Source organism: Elaeis guineensis, chromosome 10 (assembly GCF_000442705.2).
Source record: "Elaeis guineensis isolate ETL-2024a chromosome 10, EG11, whole genome shotgun sequence".
In the NCBI taxonomy this organism is placed as follows: Eukaryota; Viridiplantae; Streptophyta; class Magnoliopsida; order Arecales; family Arecaceae; genus Elaeis; species Elaeis guineensis.
Window position 1 is genome coordinate 19,449,625 of NC_026002.2, and position 9,969 is coordinate 19,459,593.

Genomic DNA, 9,969 nt, shown 5'->3' on the forward strand with positions numbered 1-9,969 from the left:
GTTAGAGAACTTTAGGTGACAGAATTTATATCAGATAGAGATCCCTTGCCGTTCTCTCTCTTAATTTAGTTATCTTTTGTTTTAATAATTTAAATTCCCCGTACAATGAAGTAATAAAAGCAACAGCTTTGTTGTGCTAGTTTATATACGTGCGTCCGTTTACTTGGGGGTAAGCTTTTCTTTTGTTGTTGAAGAATTTAATACATCAATAATTAATAAGGGTCTTTGCTTTTCCTATCTGTCTCCTCGCCTTCTACAGCTCACCACCCCACCACCACCACCACCACCACCACTTCCACTTTTTCCGTGGCCCCCCACCCTCGCGGTTTCTTCAGCTCCTTCTTGTTCTCGTTCGTCCTTTGCGCCCCCCTGTCTCCCTCCCTTTCTTTCTTCAGTTTCTTGTGGCTTGCACGCAGCTTTAATGGTAGCCGTACCACCACCGCCACCCTGATTCCTCTCTCTTTCTCTCTCTCTCTCTCTCTCTATATATCTATATCTCTCCTTCTCCATTCTCTCGTTCCTACAAAACATATACATATAGAAGAAGGAGAAGAAGAGAGGGAGAAAGAGGAAGCGATGTTCGACAACCTGCTCGGCCGGAAGTTTTCCAACAAATGGTGATCCTTTTTACGACCTCGTCTTCTTCTTGAATTTTTGATATTTATGTGGTTCTTGTTGGTCTAAGACTGTTAATGGCGCTGGCAGCAAGCACGCGATGAAGTGCATAAATTCGCGGATAGCGATTATCAAAAACAAGAAGAGGGCGATGGTGAGGTTCCTCAAGAAGGACGTGGCCGATCTCCTCGCCAGTGGCTGCGACGACGTCGCCTACGGCCGGGTTGGGTTTCCTTGCTCTTAATCTTTCTTGCCTCTGCTTCTTGCTTTTACGTCATTGAGGTGAAATGGATTTCCTTGGTTCGACAAATAAAGATGCATGTAATGGAGCTATAATAATAATAGCAATAAGGGCGATTAAAAGGGGACGTCTAGTTTATTGCCGATTTCTGGTCTTCAATCAGCTAAGATACGATGCAAGTAATGTTTTTTGAGGAGATTTCTTGCCCTCTCCTCTCCCACATTTTAATTTCCGCTCCTCTGTGTCTTTTCTGACGAGAATTCATAGCTCTGCTCCCTTTTTGAGTGATCTACCTCGTTGTGATTTCTTAATTACAAACAAACGAACAACATTTCAGAGGTATCATTTTAAAACGGGTTTTGTTTTCTTGCCTATTGAATGTCTTTGCCTTTGAGCAGAAGCAAACAAATATAATTTGCGCGATTTTCTGCAATCAGATATCATGGTAAAAGAGTTAGGGTGTATGCTGAGTTTGAATTTCGAAATCAATTCATTTATGAGGTTGTTTTGTTTTCTGACATCGCAATACATAAATTAGGCTTGTGGGGTTGCTTGCAGGTTGATTTAGTAGTACAAGTACTACTTTTGCACTGGCAAATTAATTTTGAGCCAAATTCATTACCTGTTCCACCAGTGCCTGTCTTCAGATCGTGTAAGATTACGATAGGTTTAGAGTAGCTTGTCTTGGATGCTGATGAAGGCCACGTTGCTGAAGCTGATGGAAATGACTTCAAACTTGGGAAATCATAAGTGTACTCTTTGACTTTTAGAGGTATATGACTGAGTTTCCACTAAGGTAGCTCATCCAACCCACCAATTGGACTTGTAGTTCGATGGTAGTTGCCTCTCTTTCCCAAACCTCTGCTGGTCCACACAAAGAGACAGACAGAGAAATGGGGGAGGGGGGTTACATGAAATTCCGATCAAAGTCTGGAATTTTAATTTGTTCTTGCGTGACTTGATTTTACAAGGTCAAAATATGTATTTTGTTCTTAAGGTTGAGATATATATAAAAGTTTCTTTTTTAAAAAAAATCAAGCTGTATGATTGATTGCTTTGGGCCCCGCTACTCTTTGCATTATGGGCATATTGAAAATGACTTCTCCATTACTTTTTCTTCCTCCATTTCTTCTCATAGCTATCGGTTTGATATATTTTATAATATGTTTTTAAAATTTATGGATCTACTTTCTTTAACAGATTGATGCTCTCATTGTGGAAATAAATCACGCATATTGCTATGATATGATCGAGCAATGCTGTGAAAGTATCTTAAAGCAGCTTCCAACCTTACAAAAACAAAGGTATCCACGGTTTTACTAGCTTCAGTTCGGACAGAATAAATGTTCATTTCTAGGATTGCCTTTTTGATCAAGTTACTTCTTGCTTCCAGCTTTTTGCTACCAGTAATATTGAACTTTGCATATTTTGATACTCGTGGATTAAACAGAATCTATGACATTATGATAGAGATTCCAGCCTACCTGTCTCACTCAGTGAGCTGATTATAGCAATCTTAAAATTGGTTATTCCTACATGTGCACCACGGGATCATGATTGATATTTTCTTGCGACCATTCTAGCAAGCCTATCCCCACATTCTGACTGTTATCTAACTACACTACTTAAGAGTAGTTTGTAATCATCTTAGGATGGTAGAGTGTTAGGTTCAGTAGAGTCAGGTGGTGTAAGGTGTGTTGGTGCCAAAAACGATATAGGGTTAGAGAATGAGAAGATCCACATGTAGGAAGATTCCCCCCCTCTTTCTAGAGAGAAGATTAAAGGATGATAAGATGAACAAAGAGGAAAGATGGTGGGATGGGGATGAGAGTATCCCAAAGGGCTAGATGTACTAGATGGTAAGGGGGGAAAGGCAATTAGGACAAAAAACTAGGTTTGAAGTATCAAAAAATTAGAATTTATTACTGTTTGCGGGTGACTAGACAAAGTTGAGTGATTGAAGTATATGTTCATCTTATGTCAAAATGTTGGAGGAATCTCTAGCTAACCAACTGATTGAACGGGTTTTTGGGAAATTGAACTTCTTGAAGTCCAATAAATTCAGAGAGAATTGTAAAACCATGGAACTAAGAGTCAATAATTCTCAACTTCTTTTGCTATTGATAAACTTGCTTAGTTTCCTAAGTTTGGAGTTGATCTTATTCTTACCCACTTTAACAGTATATGTATGTATTCCCCTTCTTAATATGAGAATTCTGCAAGAAGATCTTAGGTTTTTTGCACTACAATTGGGAAAAAAGGAAGAAAGATAATTAGCAGACATTTTCATAGCTGGAAGTAGTAAGTGGCTCAACCAGTGAAACGGAACATGAAGGAAATTTAAAAATGTATGATTGTGATTTATAACCAGAAAAGAAAGAAGAATACAAATGTCATGTTTATCAAAAAGACTAGCTTAGCTCTTTTTATTAATTTCAACTCACTCCCTTCTTTTGTGTTTAACATTAAATCCTAATCCTTTCTCCTCAATATAGCACCACTGTTACAACTTTGCTACCATGTTTTGCATGGTCAGTTGGTCACCCTCCTGGGATGGAGTTGTTATCTTTTGGCAGTGGTGGTGTTGGAAAGGTTTGCATTAAAGCAAATACAGAGGTTGTATTAATAGTGCCATGCTGGGTTCTCAAAGATGATGTTGTACCCATGGCAACAACAATGGAAAGGTGCATTGAGGTAAGGATAATGACGAGGGGAAGGGGTTCCATGGATAAGGACCATAAGGTATTGGCAGTGAAGGGCAATGATGGTGATAGTGAATGGTGGCAGAATGGTGGTAGCCGGAGTGAGGGTGGGTTGGTGATAGTGGTGATTTGGGCCATGATAGCTGCAGCAATGGAGTGTAATGATCTGTATTGTTGGAGGGCAGCACAACAGTGAGGTTTAGGATAGCAAAGTGTGATCACGGGGATAGTGAATGATAACTACAACAATGAGCTATATTGGTGGAGGGAAGCACAACTGTGTGGGTAGGATAGCAAACGTTATTGAAGGTGGGAAAGTTTAGGTGGTCTAAACACAACAGTTAGTCACGTTGTAGAAATTATTTTGTGGTCTGATTATTTGTTGACTCAATCTATTGGCATGTTCACAAAGTATTCAGTCACAAGGTTTTCTATCAATTATGATTTCTCAAGTGTTCCTGGAGCTTATATATTAAGACAGCTTTTGAAATTGACAGAAAGCAATAGCCCTACGGTCAGACGGCTTTGTTATTAGCTTACCACTAGATGCTGACATTGCTCAGGAAGGGGTCAATAATGTTAGCAGGCCTAAACACCCCTGCATCCCGGACCATGCATGTGAAGGCGTAAATGAGTCAAGAATGTCTCAAGATAAGAATGAGTAACAAAGTGCAATTAGGGAATGGACACATGAAGATCTGACATATGTACTGCATACATATATTTATTTATTTTCCATTCCGAGTTATGGAAGTAGCAGATGGATAGGGTTTCAGATTTAGAATGAAAAACAAAAGGCTGTGTATCTGACACTTTTGATTAGTTGATAATGATGTGGTTAGTCCTTGCTCATTTTCAAGGAGTTAGAAAGTTAGATCCTGAGCCTTTGAACAATTGAACTCTTAATAATATTACTCCAAAATATTTAAATTATGCATAATATCATCAATATTTGCGACCCTTTAACACTTGGATTCTGGATGGTGCTAGCTTAAGAATTGTGGATAATTATGTACTCATGAGGATTCGTTGTTTAAGATTTTATATTCTTAAACATTTTGAGTCAATTTTATAAAAAAGGTTGGAACTTTGCTCACAGAGATCTGGATATATGGTTTCACTAATTCATATATCACCAGAAGATCTTTCCAGCAGTTCAAACAATTGGTTTTTTCAAAAGCAAAAAGACGGAACTAAGGTATAGGATTGGTTCATTCATTCAGTATGCTAACTAGGTACATGGAATTCTCTAATCTGTTGCCTGATGTTACACCACAGTTGCTTTGACACTCAAGTTTGAGCGGTAATGGAGGTTGGAGATGATTGTAATTCTGTTGCATACCTATTTTTGAGGCCTCATAGATCTCCTTCAGGATGGAGGAACCACAATTTTTTTTTTTTAATATTGGAGTATCGGCATATTGATTAACTTCAATCTTATATATTTTGTCTTTCCTGTTTACAAGTATATCCTGCACATATCTCAGTACCAGAGAGCGCTTATGTTCACAAATCGCTTGGTTCTGAAATTCTAATAACGCATGAGTTCATTTAACTAAAGTTTTACATGTTTTAAAGGTGGTTACTTGAAAGTCGTTCTTTCTTATTTTATTCTCATTTCTATTTGGCTCTTGGTTATGATAATGACAGACTGACAACTTATCTATCCATTCTTTGTTTAATAGAGAATGCCCTCAGGAGGCTATGGAACCTATGTCAACTCTACTTTTTGCTGCAGCCAGATTTTCAGATTTGCCAGAGTTATGTGATCTCAGACATATATTTACAGAACGATATGGAAGTCATATGGAGTCATCTGTCAAGGCTGAGGTACCAAACCTTCTGTCTCACTTAAACTACATCCAACATTTTTTCAGTTTTATTTCTATCTCTGATAAGCATGATTTCATTTTATCAGTTTGTTGAGAAACTTCAGAAGAAATCATTCTCCCAGGAAAAGAAGCTGCAGTTGATGAAAGATATTGCTCAAGAGTTCTCTGTAACATGGGATTCCAATGCTTTTGAACACAAACTGTCTAATCTATCTGCACCTAAATATGTAAGCTCCATATTCTTGTGCTCATTTTGTTTCATATCCACTTTTGAACACTTTCCTTTACATTTGGTTCATACAAAACTATGCCTCCTAGAAGTGCTGGATAATACTCATTGGTTCACTATTTCCCTGACTCTAGGACCAACCTAAGAATGGTATGCGTCACCACAGTGCAAGTCAGAAGCCATCAACCAGGTTGCCCAATGGAGTTGAGGAGGAGATTTCATCGAAGGGAAAATATGAACATGCTCCTGTGAGTGTGTGGAAACAAGAAGTGCGGAAGGAGCCCAAAGATGTTCATGTTGTTACAACAATCAAAGACGGCTTCTCACATGTCCCCATGGAGAGGACTAGAAATGCAATCGCTGATGAACCAGAGAATAGGGAACCAGACTTCTCTAATGCCGCTCTTCCTTCATACACTAAACCAAGAAGAACTCAGAATGGAACCTATAATCACGATCAGCTTAAAGATGGTCTTGCTCATAAATGGACAGGAAAGGGTCAAAAGGCACTTGATACCATTGGCTCTGATGAGCAGGCATTTGGCATGAAGAGATCTTCAAGTGGTAAAGCTGTGAATATGGCTCCTCCTTACACCAAATCTCATGGTGAAAAGAACAACAATGGCTTAATATATGATCAATTGCAAAGGGTGGAGGAAGATCATACTGGTAGAGAGAGGCAGCCCGTGAGGCCAGTGAATAATGACAGATTGATCAACATGCGTCCACCTTATGTCAAATTAAAAGTCAATGACCCTTCCTCCGACCCTGATCAAGTCATTCAAGATTCTAAAATCACTGATCATGACAGATATGATGGCAGTGAAGACATGAAAGGTGGAGTGTTTGTTGGTGAGAAGTCCAGGCAGAAGCCTGTTTCTGTTAGGAGGAAGGTCGCCAAGCCAACAGTAATTTACACTATTGACAGTACCATCGATGAAGAGAAGATCATGATCCAAACTGGAGGTGGTAGAGGAAGTGATACAGGTAGGAGGACCACTGCTGCCTATGAAGTTACAGGTGATGTTAATAATAAGAAAATCATGGCGAGGCGCCCAGGACCCCCAGTGGATGATGAGATGGACAATGCTATTGATTATGGCAAGCTCTTGCGTCGAACCCCGAGTGGCCAAAGAAGACATGGAAGCAGGAGAAGTGCCGTGGTGAATGATGGATGCGGTGATGAGGAGGAAATGATGATGGATAAGCTCCTGATACATTACAGTAGGAAAGGTACGGCCAGTGAAGCCAGCAAGATACGGATAAGGAGCAAAGCTATCCCCGTGGATCATGTCGAGCATGAGATTAAGGATAAAATCCGTCCTGGCTCGAGAGATTCTGTGCATGTTCCTGATAGAAGTAGCTCACTTCCCCCTGAACTGACAAAGCCGGAAGCAGGTGTCAAAATGCATACTCGCACTGCTTCTATGCAGCCTGATATGTTGAGCCCTAATGGTGGGCGTGTGCATCCGAGGCTACCAAATTACCATGACTTGGCTGCTCAGTTCAATGCCTTGAGGAGATCTTGAGCATCTACAACGTTTGATCTGCAATTTTTTTTTCTCCTCCTCACTGCATCTTTATATGGTGGCACGGTTTCTCCATTATAACACAGCATGATGTTCGCTCTACAGGCCCTTCCTGCCCGATCTAGTTGTTACTCTCCTATCCCTTCTCAAAGCATGTCCAAAATCAAAACCGTTGATGTAATGTCAGATTACACTACTGCATTGATGTTCCCTTTTGATTTTCCTCCATAATTCAGATGATCATCTATGTGCATATGCTGCGAACTATATGTCAACTTGCTTTATGAAATTAGATATATTTCATGGGTTGCTCAAAATTCATTGCCCTGATCATTCCCTGGTTTTGATACTTCCTTGTATCATGCCTCTTTTCTTCTAGTTGCAAGAAGATAGTCTCCGGTGAGATCACTATTGGCGTACGCGAGCCTCACCTAAAGCTGGTTATTCAAGTGCCCCCCCTCTGTCCCCTTTCTCAGCAAACGAGGAAGGTTGAGTTGGACTCCCAAGACTCGCATCCACCGTCGACGGAAAACGCTTCTCTTTCATGGGGAGTAAAGAGAGATGAGAAGCATGAGAAGTCTGGCAAGGGGGGCAGCACTGACCGTGGATCTGAGCCTCTCTGGTCAACATTCTTTTCCTAGTCCTCTTTACCGACCTCTTCTTCTGCTCCCATTTCTGTTGCTGGAAGCAGCGATTCGAGACGGCAGCTCCCAACACCAGCAATGCAGCAGCAGAGAGGGCCTTCCAACTCTACCTCTCTCGAAGCCCCTCAGCTTCCCGTTCTACGCCCATGGCATCCTCCAGGAACCGACAACCATCCCCAAGCTAGAGGAAGCGGTGGCGGCGGCAGCTTTGCCACCAAGACAAACAGAATGCCGATCCTCAATGCCATACAACCATTATGAAGAGGAGATAACAAAGGTGCCACATTGGAGATGCCAGACGCTTCACCTTCACATTTGGGACTTGAAGAGGAGACGGAGGGTCCATGACATCTCGGCTTTCATTCGAGAGTTTATCGAGACGTCGGTTCGTTATATCTTCGAAGAGACAAATAGTATCACAGGTTAGACTGTCTCTTTTGTTGCCGAGCATTTTGGAGACTGAATTTGATGATACAGTCAGAGATCTTTAAAAAATTCTATTGGCACTCATATATTTTGAATATGAATACAGTCAAAAAAATCAAAAAAAATCTCAAAATTTCTGCAGCATTTTAGCGATCTTAATCCAAACTTCTTCAGAGCATTTAGCCATAAAAAAAGCCACCCAGTCAGTTGCATTGCGAGAAACTGACAGGATCTCTTGCCACCTCTGTGAGAAGAAAAATGTTTGTTTTTTTAATCAAATATTGAGGTTTTCTGGGATCTCTTTGCTAAAAATTGATTTTGGATGTAAGTGTTTGGAAGGAGAGAGGCACAGTTTTACAAGAACTAGGATACAGTCGTTCTGTAGCTATAAGGTTCATGCATGTGGTTCACATACTTCAAAAACTTGGGGCCAACCGTGTCAAATCTGCTTTTGCACGTGCTGGATGCTTTTAAGGGTTGCATAATGTATGTGGACAATGGTCCCCTCGTTATCTCAAGCAAATTAATTAGTTCAAACATTAGACAAGCCGAAAGAAGCATGTGATCAAGACTAATACATTGCACCGACGTCGTGGAGAACCTTCCAATGTTGCACTAGAAGAAGTGCCTCAACTCATGTTGAGGTTGCTATGTAGACTGTAGTCCCACCATGGCCAAATAGAATTACACCATGAAGAATTCTCGCAAAAGAGAACATGCACTTCAATTCAATTCACCATATTGAAAAGAGAGGAATACTGAGATACTTATAATGTTCGAGGACCCTTACATTAATAAAAGCTCATAGGACCCCTTAGCATGATTAAAACTCAAAAAACTTGCAAAAGAAGGCTTCTGAAAATAAAATCTCCACCTGAAGGGTGATCTAGATGCTAAAGATCAACCGAGGGTGGCCTAATTGCCATAGTTGGGTACAGATATTATACTAATTACCATCTAAAGATCCCTAGGTTGACATAGACTATAAAATCAATTGAAGATAAAGTTTTTGTCCTAGATGATGTGGACTTGTCACCATCAACATCCTATGAACTGCAGGATCTAGCCATTACTTCATAGCTTCAGATTATAGTGATATAAGCAATTTTTTGGCCATCAACTTTTCATCCAACTTTCAATTGAGACACTTCGATTTGTATTGGAAAGCTTACTCGATAACAAATGCATAAAAATAATTTTTTACCAAAATTACACAAACTTTATTAGTGAATTTTTAAAATTATTTGTATTGATGATACCTCCTAGCACTATAAGTATTTAATCATCTTGACATGTGTGAGTCAGGTGCATTCATGCTAGGCCATCAAGTTAGGCTCTCGCGATTGCTTGTGATGCTTTGGTGCTACTCCTTCGGCCTTGATAAAACTTTTGCGTTAGGTATTTTCCTGCTCTACATCGATTCTATTATTTTATATTATTTGGTGCAAAATTATCTTAATATATGGAGAGTTTGTTAATCAAATAGTTTAGAATTGTCAATATATAGAAGTCAAATAATAAGAAAATACCTGAGGATTGTTAGAAGCTTGAACATGAGGAGATTAACTAGATCTATGGATCAATTTTGTACTATTATAGGTGAACACCCTTTAACCATTCCACTATGAGTACCTTGCTAATGTGCCTCTCTTTTAGAGAGAGAAGTCTTTCTTCAATACATAAGATTTTTCAAAACTTATGAATGCACCAAATCTAAACCATTAAGGGTATAATAGGCAATGTGACATTAT

General features: G+C 39.8%; 1 protein-coding gene across 1 annotated transcript; it reads left to right on the forward strand.

The window, feature by feature from the left end:
* Positions 1 to 331: 331 nt before the first annotated feature.
* LOC105052821 (uncharacterized) lies at positions 332 to 7,465 on the forward strand. The gene is made up of 6 exons (XM_010933757.4): positions 332 to 617; positions 706 to 838; positions 2,057 to 2,160; positions 5,244 to 5,388; positions 5,477 to 5,617; positions 5,754 to 7,465. The coding sequence occupies exons 1-6, from the start codon at positions 577 to 579 to the stop codon at positions 7,146 to 7,148; spliced, it is 1,959 nt and encodes a 652-aa protein (XP_010932059.1). The 5' UTR covers positions 332 to 576; the 3' UTR covers positions 7,149 to 7,465.
* Positions 7,466 to 9,969: the final 2,504 nt, after the last annotated feature.

Coding starts and splice junctions, on each gene's coding strand:
- LOC105052821 (XM_010933757.4), top strand. CDS start 577: ATGTTCGACAACCTGCTCGGCCGGAAGTTTTCCAACAAATG. Junction 618..705: donor CGGAAGTTTTCCAACAAATG/GTGATCCTTTTT, acceptor TGGCGCTGGCAG/CAAGCACGCGATGAAGTGCA. Junction 2,161..5,243: donor CCAACCTTACAAAAACAAAG/GTATCCACGGTT, acceptor TTTGTTTAATAG/AGAATGCCCTCAGGAGGCTA.